At 41.2% G+C, this 15,760-nt stretch overlaps 1 protein-coding gene across 1 annotated transcript; it reads right to left on the bottom strand.

The window, feature by feature from the left end:
• Positions 1-401: 401 nt before the first annotated feature.
• LOC144709789 (protein IRX15-LIKE-like) lies at positions 402-2,270 on the bottom strand. Its single transcript, XM_078583434.1, has 2 exons — positions 1,135-2,270; positions 402-1,022 (listed from the first exon to the last, which is right to left on the bottom strand). Exons 1-2 carry the CDS (start codon positions 1,674-1,676, stop codon positions 689-691), a joined length of 876 nt encoding a protein of 291 aa, XP_078439560.1. The 5' UTR covers positions 1,677-2,270; the 3' UTR covers positions 402-688.
• Between the last annotated feature and the right edge of the window lie 13,490 nt (positions 2,271-15,760).

The raw sequence follows: 15,760 nt of genomic DNA, 5'->3' as shown, positions 1-15,760 counted from the left end.
GACTGAGATGGTCATAGAGAGATAATTTGGGTTATGTCCAAAGTTATGCCCAAGTACTTCCTGTCTCATCCACGCATATGCCCACACGTGTTGCTTTCTTTCTGCAGTATCGTCATCCTAATAATGCCCCACATGCACTAACAAAACAGCTACATGGCCAGTGACACCTAAACCAGACCCTACTCGCAGTAGCAGCCGCGAGATTAAGATCTGACGGTCATCAAACCTCCATAAAACCCAACCCCAGAGCGTTCGTCATTATTTCGACACGCGGAAACAAATCAATACTAAAATTATTCAAATCAAACGCTGAACCTCCGTCACGATTTCTTATCTGAACAAGAAAATTATCGAAGTCCAAGAACCCACCGGAGAAATCCCCACTTTGTAAGAAAGAAGGATCAGGAAAAATCAAGTGGAAACAAATCGACACTAGAAATATTCAAACGTATGGCTGAAACCCCTTCGTAAAGATTTCGTTTCAAAGCAAGAAAAGTATATAAATTCATTTTACCCACCAGAAGTATTCCCACTTTGTCGAGAAAGAATAATCAGGAACAATCGTTCGCAGTGAACAAGAAAACATGTTAAAAATCACGTACCCGGAATTCGAATCTTTCTTCTTCTCCTATGTATGCAAAGAACAGGTTTTTTCCTACACATCTTTGTGCATGATCGACGCTCGTAATCACGGCGAAGTAAGGTTCTGACTATGGCGACAGAACATCGATCGAGACGCCTTTGGAACGGGCCTCGGTATGGAGAAGTGAGCGAGCTGGCCACGGGCGAAGACGAGGTTCTCCTGGCAGAGAAACTCATCGCTACACTGCTTCTCCACCTCTCTATCGTAGTCGTGGACGAAGACGTCAACGTCGGCAACGCCGGCCCTCGCTAAGACGGCCGTGGTGAAGATGGGGGAGCTCCGACCTGGTGCGGACGCGCTGTCTCCTCGGGGGCCGTCGATCAAGATCACGTCCCACGCCACGTCGTAGATCTCGTCCGGTAGATCGTTTATCGCGAGCCTGCAAAACGCCAACGTAATTATCGTTTTATCTTCATCCTCCGTGGGATGAATTTCGACGTTATCGTCCCGTTATCGTTCTTAGAAATAATCGAGGGGGAGGGGGAGGATACCGGCAATCGGAGAAGAGAAGGTTTTGGGAAGGCCGGCAGTTCCCCCGCCTCTCCGCCCTCGCCATGGCGATCAGATCAGCGAGATCTGAGACCTTGGTCGAGAATCGGACGTCGTAGGCTTCGATCAGGCCTCGGTAACGTTCTTCGAGAACGGAGATCCGGAATGCGTTGTCGTCGACGAAGACTGTGCGGCCTCCGTGGTTGAGAGACCGCCATAGGAGAGTCTCGTAGCCTAGGCCGAAGATGAGCAAATTGCAAGGGCGGCGTCGCCTGATCGCCGTCGCCACGTCTCTCACGTCCGCCTCCGGCATTTTAGATCGGGGAGAAGCCGTGGCTGTGGAGTAGTGTACGAGAGCGTCGAAGATTTCGGCGGAGATTTCGCCGGAGGTTGCCGGGAATGGCGGTGGTGGGTTCCTGAGGAAGGGGGGGGAGAGAGAAAGGAAGGTGAAGAAGAAGACGAAGAGCACGAGAAGAAACAATAGCCTTGGCGGACCGTGGAGGGAGAACCCACTGCAGCCATGGCCTACGCCGACAAGCTTCATCTCTCGAGTTTCTCCGGCGAAGAAGGCGAGAAGAAGAAGAAGAAGAAGAAGGTTATATAGAGTTTTGGGTAGAGGAAGAAGACGATGGTTATGGAGAGTTGTGGGTTGAGGGAGGGGACGTGAGGAAAAGGAAACTTTGGGGGCAAGGTCTGGGATATATAGTTTTCAGTCTACGATTCCCTGAAATTTGCCTTGGTCCGTTTCGAAAATGTCGGTGATGAGGCCAGTACGTGCCGCTGCGGCGATTCATCTTCCAATGTTCTCAAATTACTGTCATTTAAAGATCAAATCTCTCTCTCCCTCTCCCTCTCCCTCTCCATCGTTTCCTCTCTCCCTCCCTCTCTCTCCCACCGTGTCTCACTCTGACTCTCTCTCTCTCTAACGCTTCCTATCTTCCTCTCTATCGCTTCCTCTCTTCCTCTCTCTCTCCCGCCCTCTCTCTCTATCGCTTCCTCTTTTACCTCCCTCTCTCTGTCTCTCCCTCTCTCTCTCCAACGCTTCCTCATTTCGCTCTCTTTCCCTCTCTCTCTCTCTATCATTTCCTCTCTTCCGCTTTCTCTCTCCCTCCCTCGCTCTCTATCGCTTCCTCTTTTCCCTCCCTCTACCTGTCTCTTCCTCTCTGTCTCCAACGCTTCCTCTTTTCGCTCTCTTTCCCTCCCTCTGTCTAACGCTTCCTCTTTTCGCTCTTTTTCCCCCCCTCTCTCTCTCTAACGTTTCCTCTTTTTGCTCTCTTTTCCTACCTCTCTTCGTCTCTCCGTCTCCCTCCCTCTCTCTAACGCTTACTTTTTTGCGCTCTTTCCCAACCTCTCTCTCTCTCTTTCACGCTTCCTCTTTTCGCTCTCTTTCCCTCTCACTCTCTCTCTCTCTCTAACGCTTCCTCTTATCGCTCTATTTCCCTCCCACTCTTTCTCTCTCTCTAACGCTTCCTCTTATCGCTCTCTTTCCCTCCCACTCTGTCTCTCCTTCTGCCTATTTCTCTCTAACGCTTCCTCTCTTCTTCTTCTCTCGCGCTCTGTCTAACGCTTCCTCTCTTCTTCTTCTTCTTTTCTCTCTCTATCGCTTCTTCTCTCTCCCTCACTTCCTCTCTCTCTCTCAATCGCCTCTTCTCTTCTTTCTCACCCACCCTCTCTCTCCTTATTTCTATCGCTCTCACTTCCTTCTTTTCGCTTCCCCTCTCTCTCCCCTCTCTCTCTCTCGCTCTCACTTCCTCTCTCTCTCTCTCTCTCGCTCTCACTTCCTCTCTCTCTCTCTCCTCTCTCTCTCTCTCTCGCTCTCACTTCCTCTCTCTCTCTCTCCTCTCTCTCTCTCTCTCTCGCTCTCACTTCCTCTCTCTCCCTCTCTCTCCGCTCTCTCTCTCTCTCGCTCTCACTTCCTCTCTCTCTCTCTCTCCTCTCTCTCTCTCTCGCTCTCACTTCCTCTCTCTCTCTCTCTCTCCTCTCTCTCTCTCTCGCTCTCACTTCCTCTCTCTCCCTCTCTCTCCGCTCTCTCTCTCTCTCGCTCTCACTTCCTCTCTCTCTCTCTCTCTCACTTTCTCTCCTCTCCCTTTTTCTCTCTCACTCTCGTTATCGCACTCACTTCCTCTCTTCTCCTCTCTCCCCCTCTCTGTCTTTCTCTTTTTCTCTCTCCTCCATTCTCTCTCTCGCTCTCGGTCTCACTTCCTCTATTCTTCTCTCTCCCCCTCTCTGTCTTCTTCTCTCTCCCCTTCTTTGTCTCTCTCTCTGTCTTCTTCTCTCTCCCCCTCTCTGTCTCTCTCTCTGTCTTTTTCTCTCTTCCTCTCTCTGTCTCTCTCTCTGTCTTCTTCTCTCTCCCCCTCTCTTTCTCTCTCTGTCTTCTTCTCTCTCCCCCTCTGTCTCTCCTTCTCTCTCCCCCTCTCTGTCTCTCTCTCTCTCTTTCTCTCTCTCCCCCTCTCTGTCGTCTCTCGCGTCCTCTCCCCCCCTCTCGCTCGCTCTCTTTCTCTCTCTCCCCCTCTCTGTCTCTCTCTCGCTCTCTTTCTCTCTCTCCCCCTCTCTGTCTCTCTCTCTCTCTCTTTCTCTCTCTCCCCCTCTCTGTCTCTCGCTCTCTTTCTCTCTCTCCTCCTCTCTGTCTCTCTCTCTCTCTCTCTCTCTTTCTCTCTTTCTCTCTCTCCCCCTCTCTGTCTCTCTCTGTCTTATTCTCTCTCTCCCCTTCTCTCTCTCTTTCTCTCGCGCTTGGTCTCATTTCCTCACTTCTCTCACCCTCTGTCTCTCTCTGTCGCTCTCTGCTCTCTCTCCCCAAATCTAGTCTCTTCTTACTATTTTTTCCTGAGATGATGAACACATAGAAGAGACATCTTTCTAGTGAAACGAAAGAAGCTATGGATTCGCAATTTTATGGCGTTAAATGCAATTTACGATGTTTAAATCCGCTCCACCAATTGTTGCAATTGATTTTATTTGCCTCCCGGCCATGCATTGGCTGCAATCAATTTATTTTTTCGACTTGAAAGTTACGCAATAAATGAAAGAAGGGCTAGTCTAACGTCCAATAAATGAGGTCAAATTGGTCGGACACCTAGCAAAAGGAGAAAATTAGTGATCTAAATCACAATTGATGCTTCTAATTTATTAAATGCGCAAAGAGCACGTGGTGAAATATGATTCAATGAGCAGGAATGGACCTCGCTTTCATCTTTCTCCATAATCCCTTCTTCCCTTCTTGTTATCTCTTTCTCCTCTTAGTCATTGAGCTCGATCAAGTACTTTCAAGTTCCAAGTCACCTGCAGTTAATATGTGGAAAGGAAAATTCCTTGTCTAAAATCTCATTATGGCCCTTTTCGATCTGCCCTCTTTCTCTTGCATGTGACAATCAAAACATGGATCAAAAGATCATGAATAAACTATCCACTGAGATGGGAGAATCTGAAGAAGGGTCAAGAATTATTATTGGCTTTTTAAAATTTTAAACTGTCTCATAAAGTGACTATTTTATTTTCTCTGGGATTTCTCTATGTTCTCCTTTCTTCCAATATAACTGCTTCAATCATGTGTAAAATGACAGTATTTAAGATGTTGTGTATTTTTCTGAATGTTAGAAATAAATCTTCAATCCAATAAAACTAAAAGTAATTAGCAAAAGTCCATAGGAGATGAAATTCCAGGTCACAATGCTGCCCTCCTTGTAACTTCTTCAAACCTGAACCAACAAAAAGGATTCTAAGTCCTACTGATCTGGGATGATTTTAAAACTAACATGGGGTTGAAAAAATATCATAAAAATATGATAATTTTTTTGAAATGTGAGGTCTCTTGCTTGATGAAGAATGATTTTTCACCAGAAGAGGGATTTAATATCTGATGTCAATACCATTGACTGAAGGTTGACATGGCACAATTAAACTTAACATCATAATTTGCATGAGGTTTGACTTGGCTATAGATTTTTATGATTGTTATAAAAAAAAGTATTCTGTATAACTCCAAAAATAGTTCATGAAAGTCTCCAGGTGGTGATCATCAGGCCAAGGATATTAACTCCATGAATCCTAGTCACAATGTTGTCTTGTTTGTAACTTCTTCAGTTGTGTGGTAAATGGCGCCCAATTCAAGAGGATATCTATTTTTATGTATGCTAAAAATAATATTTATGTTCAAGAAAACATTAAAAAATCTAAAAAAAAATCTATGTTCAAGAAAACATTGATGAACTTTGTGGGAGGGCGGGGGGGTGTTGTTGACAATCTGATTTTTAGGTCACAGTATTACATCAAATGGGGTAATGGTAGACCCTATGGATTTGTATAAGTCTTTGAAATAACTTTTTGTTAAATACTAAATCAAAAATATTTAGAAAAATTTCCAGGCGATGACATTCATATCAAGGTTCCTGATTGCAGAATCTGAGTCATATCATAATAGTTGGACCATATAAATTATGTGCTCTCTATATCCAACGTTTTCTGATATGATTAACAGTTCACTATATGATTTCAAACTAATTGATTGAGATTTTACTGGGCATAATCGAATGTGAACATTAAGAAAAATACATAGGTATTTTCACAAAAATCTACAAACTGTAATCTTTAATTGAATTTTACCTTGTTCCCTTTTCAGGTGCATGTTGGAAAATATGATTGGAGGGAAGATTTTAACATATAATTTTCTCCCGATAAGTGGCTCTGATGGAGTACCCCAGCTTGCTCCCTTGGAGACGTCTCCAGCGCTGTCCTTCTCATCACCGACGGCCCGCCGGTTAGTGTTCCGCGCGACAAGCACACCAAGGGGCCACTCCGCTCGTATCTTTTATCGTGTTTTGGTTTCTTTCGCCTTCATCGTTAGTCACGTTTATGTTTTTGGTATCGTCTAGTCATTTTCATCGAGTCGTGAAGTGTCCGTCGTTTCGTCCGGCGTTTACATGTGTGTTTTAATTCTATTTTGTAAGGGGGTCCTTTGTTATATTGGGCCCCCTCCCCTACCCCTTTTTATGTTTTTATTTTGTTTTTTATTTGGTTGTAATGGGGGCCCATTATATAGGGGCCCCCTTAATGGACTATTCCCCCCTTATGGTCCTCCTTTAGGGCCCATCTCAATTTCTATTTAAGGGAAGGGATGGTGCCCAAAGAACGCAGACCAGGTAATATTTTGGAAGAGTTTGTTTTCTCGTTTACTTTGTCTCACCAAAATCAGGAGGAGAAGAGAGGGGGGGAGGAAGGAGAAGGGGAAAGGGGCAAGGAGGATGGAGGACGCCACAGCCCACCTCCCACGGTCGTGCCCTCCAGGACCGTCGTCGCCCTGTTGATTTCACATTACCGGCCGATGGTGGTGCTATCCCCCGGTCGATCGTGTGCTCGACATCGTTGCATGCTGCTGTGACGACGTCGCCACGTCCCGTTAAACGCCTCTTGTTCTACCTGCGACAACTGCCAAAGCCAAACAGCCGATGTCACCTCTGGTTTCCGACACTTGGTCGACTATCGTGAGGGCGCTCTGCTCACGACCGCCACTGCAAGGCCCGCGAGACATCCATGGCTCCGCTGTGACCAGACCCTCACGCGGGCAATCCCGCATCGCCAGTCAACTCTGCACCTATCGACTCAGCCCTTCCTTTTTTGGAGACTTCATCACCACATGTCCCTTGTGGATTAAAAAGCACACTTAAAGTGCATTTTTTGTGTCAATGATTAGAACTTTTGTGACTCCAAGAACATTCGTGATGAACCAGATATAAAGGTTAAATAAAGTGTTTTTAAGGTTTCTGGTTTATACAAAAATATTGATAAGTTCTATAATCATGAGCATAGAGTGAGTAAGGGTTGAATCCACGGAGAACATTGAATTGGTGAATTTTTGTCCTTAATTTCTATTTTTTGAATTTTTATATTGATATAAGGAAACAAATATAATTTAACGAAAGCAAACTAGTAAAAGAAATTTAAAATAATTATAGGAAGTTCAGATAATATTAATCTTAAAACACCTTAGCTGGCACATTGGGAGTGCTGGGTGATGGTAGATAGAGATGGATGTGAGTGGAGTGGAGCAGATGAAAGAGACGCAGAGTTGTTTGCGATGGAGATGATGACTGAGACATGCTCACAAACAGGAGATTTTACCCTTGTTGATGCAGCGGAGATGGATGTGGATGTGTCAACCAGCTGTGGAGTTTAAGGTGGTGTATGTGAGAATGGAAACCTAAACTATCGATGATGATAACCTAGGAAAAAGGACGATAGCGTGAGTTGGAAAAAGATGAAGATCACACTAACCTCTTCGTCATGTGCTCAATAGCCAGAAGGGTACTTTTTCTTCACGTGTGTTTATCTGAAAGTCACTCCTTCAATCATTTGCTCTTGGAATACAAGAATGGACACGAACGAGATTTTGAACAAGAAAATCACTCCACAAATCGTAATTAGAAACAAAATCCAAGGGTACCTTTTCTTTACAATGATGGGGGGTTCTACTTATAGATCCAAGAGTTGGATAGATAGAAGACACAAATGTGGAACTACCCTAAAAAATTTCAGCCCAAACCTCATTGTAAGTAATTAGATATCATCATTTCAATTTAGCGTGATCTAAGTCATCTAATTTTTTCTCTCCCCATATTCACTCTTTTTTCTTAATTGTATGGTAGATTGCCACAATGGCACCAACTTTTAGAAACGAAAAAGTCAATTAATTCATTAAAATATTTAAATGAATTTAAAATTATATTTTCTGAATTATTAAATTATTTTCTCTATAAATTTAACTTCAGAAAATTCCATAAAAATACTAGAAAATCCTTAAAAATCATAATATTAAATTCAAAGTATAATAAAACTGTTAAAATATTTAAATAAATCTAAATAAATATTTTCCGACTTGTGAAATTATTTAATAATGAAAGTAATGTTAGAATACCATAAAATAAAGAATAATTATAAATTCATTCTAAAAGTGCAATAAATGATTTTAACCATTAAGAATATTGATTTACGATGATTTCTAGGATTTTAACCATTAAAAATTAGCATGCTATTTCTGATTATCGATGTGCCAATTGGAAATTAGGTGGATTTCAACTTTGGATTGTAATGCATAATTGATGTAATACGGAGGGTTGCCGGGATCGACTGCTCGTATTACAACACAATCACATAACATTATACCAAAAGAAAAGGTTAAAAGATGTGATGATGATGATTTGTTTTTAAGAAAACTCGTCAATGAGCAAGTAAGAATACTGTCGGACTAGGGGAACAGTTCAGTAAATCCTCGAGGGGAAGAAGAGATCACGTTAGACTCCCAATGACCCTTAGGATCACTAGAACACCTAGGACAAGAGAAGCATTTCACGGCTCAAAGACGTTCACAACTTTTATATCAGGAAATCTAGTCGTCTATCACAATGATTATCCTACCCCTAGACAAATTGCAGCTATACTATTCAACGATTTTCAGATAAGTCAGCAGAGGAATGATAGCGGAAGACGGCATTGCAAGACGTAATAATACTGAATTAAAAGAGGGAAATCGTGGGTGACCTGGACGCGTCTTCCGAGAGACGAACGTAGAACACGGTCGGCGCGGCGTGAGGCGGGCTGCAGCACTCGGCAGAGAAGCAACAGGGCAGGCGGCACAAGAGTGCGGCGTGCAGCAGATCGGCTGGGTGCAGCGCACGTCCAAAATGTGGGCGCGGTGCAGGCGGTCGCAGCATTCAGTGAAGCATGTCGCGCGGCAGGCGCGATGTGCACGTGGCGCGCGGCAGATGCCGATGGCGCACAGCGCACGGCGGGCCCGGAGGACGCACGGTGCGCGGCGGTCGTAGAGTGCGCGCGGCACGGCTGGCACGGATTGTGCACGGCGCACTGTGGCGGGGGAGGTCAGAGTGTGAGCGGTGCACGAGCAGCAAGCAGCCATGAGGGGCGTGTCAGGTGAGGCGTGCTCGCGGCATGCGATGGCATTTGGCGGTGGGGAAACGGCCGCGGCTGGTGACGGCGGTGGCGCAGGCAGAGTTCCCCTTTCAGGTTGTCGCCAAGGGCTTGAGTTCTTGAGATTTCTTTGCGAGTAACCGCCAAGAAAAAAATGCAGTTCTTGAAATGTAGATCTTCAAGAGACAGGACTAGGAGAGATCGATCGGTAGTGAAGCATTCCACGGAGTGATCTCGATGTGGGCAGCGTAGACGTCGACAATGGAGCATGTTCTCCACTCTCTCTTGAAACTACAACTATCTAATCTCTCTAGAGACAACACAAAGGAACGAAAAACAAAGCACGTTCAAGTTTCAACTTTCAAAATCCTATCTCTCTTGGGCATGCCATCCCCTTATATAGGGAGGATGGGTGCCAAGTTGTCATTCTTAGAGGAAGAAACCGTCGCGAGATGAAGTCCTCCCCTAAACAAGCATTACACTGAAGGAATAAGTAACAGACAAGGCCCAACACAATGACCAATCTGATTGTCCAATGAAATTTAGAATTACAATCAAACAATAAGGGAAAACTTGGGAACGATTTTAGGCAGATACTTGAAGTCGGGGTAGCAAGCGTCGGCACGAGCGGCTCGGTGCGGCTGGACTCATCCTTTGTCGGTGTTGTTGCGATGGTCCCCCATCAATAATATTTAATAAATCCGATGACTCTTTCACCATATTTATAATTCCATGATGTGGTTCACGGAGTTTGAAGAAAGAATCAACAATGTAGAATTCTCCAACTTCAAATTAAAATATTTAAAAATCAAGGTAGCTTCTTCTTTTTGTCCACAATGCGAACATGGCCTTGGATCAATAAACTGTTGGGTTCAAGAGTCATTGACATGGATGAATAAATCAAAACATTCCACAGTGGAAGACTTTGCACATTAAAACGGAATCAAACAGCATCATTAAAACATGAAACGAAGCACCTTTGCACGGATCGCATCCATGATTTCTTGGATCTCGGAGCTAGAAGAGTCGAGCTTCTCAAGTGTGCAGCATCTAGATGTATCCATGTGATCCTCAGCATGTCAAATCTCCTTTTTCTCCTTAAAAAGTCCCGTTCTACCTCCACCTTCGTCGTTACACCGTTTCGATCGCATCTGGCATGGAGAGGGGGTGTGGGGAGAGTGGAGAAGAAGGGGAAGGCCCGTGAACAATTCTGTTCTGGGTGAATTTCATTCAGGGCATTCCCTTATTCATACTAAGTGGGTATTTTGACGTCCAAAAGACCATTTGCATGTGACCCTCTAGGCCCATGTATTAGTCTAGTTAACCACTCCAATGGCCCAATAACCTCTATTGGCCTTCCAAATTAATTAACTATATCATCTTATAGATTAATTAATGTTGGATCAATTTAAACCAATCGATAGGTCAAGTCTCAGACACGTGGGGTGCCAAGCTACACCTCGTGTCCTAGAAGATACAAAGGAGTGTGTATCGACTCACTCATGGAACCTGTTTGTCATCAGTTACCATGTATGTATAATCCCTCATCCACTTGATGCTCCATGGATGACTTAGGGTATGGTCAACTGTCAAACCCTAATTGGTCATACGAGTTAGTACTGATGCATTCAGAAATCATCGTAAAACTCTTCTCCGATATTTTACTGCCTTGGCCAAGGACTTCATCACATCATCTTCCTTGAGCTGTCACCTCTTATACTGAGCATGGACAATCCCATCTTGACCAGTAAATCGTCTTCATGAACTTCTTGATCTACCCGAACTACGACCGTTTAGAATCCCATGATTAGGGACTCGTTGGCCATAGTCAAAGTACAACAGTCCGTCCACAAGACGTCTAATGTGTCTTAGTTCTAAGGACTACTTACACAACCATGACGTGAATCAACCTGATTGACAGTTCGGTATAATGCCATTTAGGGATTTGTACGAATCAATTTAGTGAACTCTTTCCACTGAAGAGCACCCACTCTCTATCCTTACTGTTGCCACACTAATGGCTACGGGACCGGCCATACTCATCATATGAGTGAGGGTAGATATTGTTATTCTATCTGGATACTTTGATGTCCTTCTCGCGTGTCCTTCGAGCAGGAATATTTAGAACACATGCTTAAAGACTAGTGATCTCCGTATTACAATCTCATAATAATTCACCAAGACCGATCATGTATTCATTGACTTCATTATAAGCATCACACCTGCACTATAATGAATATGTTGTATTAATGAACATGGAACGAGATGTGGAATGTGTGATTGGCTTGCCGGCCACATATATTTCCATCATAAATATCCCCCTACTTGGTAATCACAAGCAACATGCTAATTTTCATAGTAATTTTATTCCCTTGATGTGTTTATTCTCCTTAAAATTATCTTAAATTCATGTTATTAGAAGTTAAAAAGATTTGTTTCTCTTTTATCATGAATTTCCATTTTTTCTTTATATCATGGTATTTTAACATAATTTTCTGGAATAATTTCATGAATAAAATACTTTCACAAGTCATAAAATATATATTTATGTATATTTAAATATTTAAAGGTTTTTATTATATTCGTATATATTTTCTAGGTTTTCTATGTAACTTTCTGAAGTTAAATTCATAAATAAAATAATTTGAATGTATTTGAATATTTTTAATGAATTGATTGACTTTTTCCACTCCTAGGATTTTTTTTCCATGCTGGTAATCCACCATACAATCAGAAAATAGAGAAAATGAGGAGACAGAAAACAAGACTGCTTAGATCACGCCAAATTGAAATGATGAGATTTGACAATCTAGGGGTTTCGGGTTGCAAATAGAACGCCCATCATTGTAAAAAAAGAGAACCTTTGATTTTATTCATAATTATGCTTTTTAGAGTTATTTGCTCATTCAAAGTCTTATTTGGGTCCGTTCTTGTACTCCAAGAGTGAAGGCTTGAAGGAGCGACGTTTTGATCAAGACATTTGAATAAAAAGCACTGCTCTGCCCATTGGGCACATGACAACTAGGTCAGTGTGAGATTTATATTTTCTGACTTACATCTTCGCCCTTTTTCTAGGTTATTATCGCTGATAGCCTAGGTTTCCACACACGCACACCACCTTCAACTCCGACATTTGTTGGCACATATCCATCTCCATCTCCGTTGTAACATGGTAAAATCATAATCACCCAGCCCCCCTTCGGCGCTCGTTGGCGCATACCTGCTATGATCTCTGCTGCAATCAATACGATATCTCTTTCATCCGTTCCACTCCACTCATGTCCATCTCCTTCTACCGTCATCGGACGCTCCAAAGTGTCGGCAAAGGTATTTTTAAATAAGCATCAATTATTATTTTTCTACTATAATGTCATATTAAAATTCTAATAGGCAAGATCTTATATTCTATTACATAAAAGATCTTTGACTCCTAAATCCTTCATGTCAATCAGTCAACCTTGTGAGCTCTCTGGAACACTATGATAAGGCTATGCCAAGATAGACATTTGGAGAAAATACCTTGATACATTTGAGCACCTAGACTCCAAACCTTATCATACAATTCTCTCTGCTAATGTTTTTTAAGGTTGTATAGCAATCTACTTAAACTTCATTAAATAATGTACTACATCATTGTAGAACACCCCATAACAGAGGGTGCCTAATGAATCCTTTGGCATGTGCAGGCATAAAATTTTAATACTTGATGCTTCACAAGATCCGAATATACTTTCCTCAAAAAATGGTAATCCACCTTCGTCAAGGAACACAAGTTCTGAATTGCCTTGGAGTTTAGTCTTGGTCAACATAAAAATTGAGCAGAGCCACAAATTTAAAAGGGAGGGTGTGCTTACTAAGTTTATATTCAGTTACATTAAATCTTTTGGATTAATACTGTTGTCACCAAACATCTTTTTGACATAGAGAATGATGAATCTCCAGACCCATCTTCTTCATATTTTTTTAAATGATACTTATTCAAAACGTTACCGTACTTCTACCCTCAAGAATTAACTAACTCAAGTTCCTAAACCATACCTTGGGACTATCTTTATGGGTGAGACATAACAATCATCCTCAACAACTTACTATCTGAGGATATGATCCAAGTTATTTTAAAATATAATACAAGTCTACGACGTGTATATATTTTCTTCTAAAATTAAATCACAAAATACATTTGTGATGTTACAAGGGAGAATAACTCCTAAATCATCTCTCTAATTAATACATTGACCCTCAACATGGACCTATATTACATGGTCATTGATAACACCTTAAATTCGGTATTTATTTCAAGCAGTTAGCACAAATTTATGCATTTAAAGAGTTTAAAATGGGTTCTTCTGATATATTACATGCTCATAAAATTTTCCAAGTGAATTCTGATTTTTCCCTAATTATTTATTTATTTTTTAATTTTATGGAATGTATTTAAGCATGGAAAAACACTGTTTAAATGAAAATTGTAGGTTGAAAAATTAATTAATGTGGAGACGCATCACTGAATTTTCTACATTTTTCTGGAATTTCATGGGATTTTTTGGGAATTTATTCGAGGAATAAATGAACTTTTCAATGAAAATAGAGTATATTTATGAGGAAAATAAGATTTTTTAAAAAAATTTTAAAGTCAAAGGGGTTTTTCTTAAACTTTCATTGCAATTATGCCCTTAAAACAGCTCTCAGACGTTGTTGTAAGCAATTAAATTAGTTTCATGGTTTTATTGAAATGAATCATGATTTTTCATTTCTTTAGGAAAAATGGAGGAGAGAGAAAGCAAAAAGGACATATACATAAATATTTGTTGGGTGACGTCAGTTCGTGCGTGCATATTTGATCAGGGGCTTTTTTGCAAATTCCAAGAGATCCTCTCTCCACGTGATAAGTTCACCTCCTATGCTGTGCATACAAAGCGCACGAACGGAAAGTGATGTGGCAGTTTATGATTGGGTGTAACTTACAAGGTGCACAGGTACATGCAAATCACAATATATTGTGTCCATTTTATTGTTTTTTCTTTATTTTGATTTCAGGACAGGGTGTACGTGGCACTATAAGAATGAACCTGCCATTTATGTTCGAATGTGTAGGCCAATCAGAGAACGACACGTCATTGGGTGTAGAAGAAAATCATATTAAATAAATAAAAATTGATCCAATGGCTTAGATTGGTAGATTTTTATTTATCAATAACTGTTGATCCTAAAGTTTGATTGAGGTGATTTATGGATTTTCTTGTCTCAACCTCCTCTATCTATATGGTTGGATCATTCAGATCAAGCGTACATTGATGGATAAAAATTTATTACTATATGAGGACAAAATGGTAATTTTTACCATGTAACCTAAGTATAAAAGCCAAATTTTGAGAGGAGGTCATTCTGGAAGTGGCTCTATCACAACTTCAATACAGAGACAAGCTTCATCGTGGATCAACCTTATTAGGTTCTTTATGTTTCATTGTATTTGAATTTTAGTTTAATTTTGATTATGTTTTAGTGAAGTTTGTGATTTTTCCTCTTGAACTTGGTATGCATTTCTAAGTTGCTTGGCTTGAGCGTCATGTACAAAACCTTGCTAGGATTGAGAGGAGAGATCATGAAATTGACCTAGCTATTCCTTTTTCCCACTAAGAAAAAAATATAAAAAGGTATAACTTCTAGGATAAATAGATTGTCTTTATGTTCTAATAGTTAGTCACTTTTGGTACCAAATCATTAATACAAACTAAGAAGAAATCAGATTTTCTTCTTATCCCCTCTAATTGACCCCTTTGATCCTTTTTATTGGATCAAAGAAGTCAATCTAGAGCTCCTTACTTCTTCTATTCTTCCCAACTCTTCTAACCCCCTTTCTAAATTCATCATCTAATTAGGGTGATTTCAACTTCATTGAAGATCAAATTAACTCTAATTAAGGTCAAATTATTCACGCAGATCACAATTGAATAACCTTACTAGCTTCCCTTGAACGATACCTGATAACATGCAAATAGGAGCTAAATAAGTACTAATTTCAGCATATTTTTGGGCTTTTAATGCATAAAAACATGGATTTTTAACGCATGTTATCATCATTTTAGGTTAAAATAATAAATTCCTTGAATTGCAAGTTAAATAATACTTTTAATCAATAGTTTGGTCAATTTTTACACTTTAAATGTTTTTAAAATGAATTTTAAATCAAATTAAATGATTAGGCTACCTATTTCTATAAATAAACAGAAAATAAGTAAATAAAACGAAGTTTAGAAATAATAAAATCATTTTTTAGGTATGAACACATATTTTTAGAATTTATTTTAGGTGTTTCTGCATTTTTAAATTAAGTTTTTACTAAAAAAGACTGGCCCTTATTGGGCCAGTTACAGCGCTCACCTACCTGCAAGTGGCGCAAGGCCCACTAACGAGGCGCTCCGCATGCAGCGCCGGACAAGCAAATCAGGAGTAGAATCTGCGCCTTCAGTGCATGACACGCATGTACGCGATCCCGTGTGTGTCGCGCACGGAAGGGAGACATTTCAAGGCACAGAGCGCCAATCACATCGCGTTGTACGCCCAGCGCACAACGCGAAAAGGAGAGCAGTTCTAAGGGAATCGAAAGAAGTTGTTCTTCCGATTCTGCGGCAATAAAAGGGGCAAATCAAAATTATTCTCCACATTCTTGATTTTCAAGCTCGAGGAAAGAAGCCTAGCCTCCTCGAAGTC

Source organism: Wolffia australiana, chromosome 11 (assembly GCF_029677425.1).
Source record: "Wolffia australiana isolate 7733 chromosome 11, ASM2967742v1".
Classification (NCBI taxonomy): Eukaryota; Viridiplantae; Streptophyta; class Magnoliopsida; order Alismatales; family Araceae; genus Wolffia; species Wolffia australiana.
Note: the sequence above shows the minus strand (reverse complement) of the source record. Positions and strands in the feature narration are given on the sequence as shown.

Excerpts from the sequence above, each read along its gene's own strand:
- LOC144709789 (XM_078583434.1), bottom strand. The coding sequence starts at position 1,676 with ATGAAGCTTGTCGGCGTAGGCCATGGCTGCAGTGGGTTCTCCCTCCAC. Across the intron at positions 1,023-1,134 it reads CTTCTCTTCTCCGATTGCCG|GCTCGCGATAAACGATCTAC; the intron begins GTATCCTCCCCC and ends GGCGTTTTGCAG.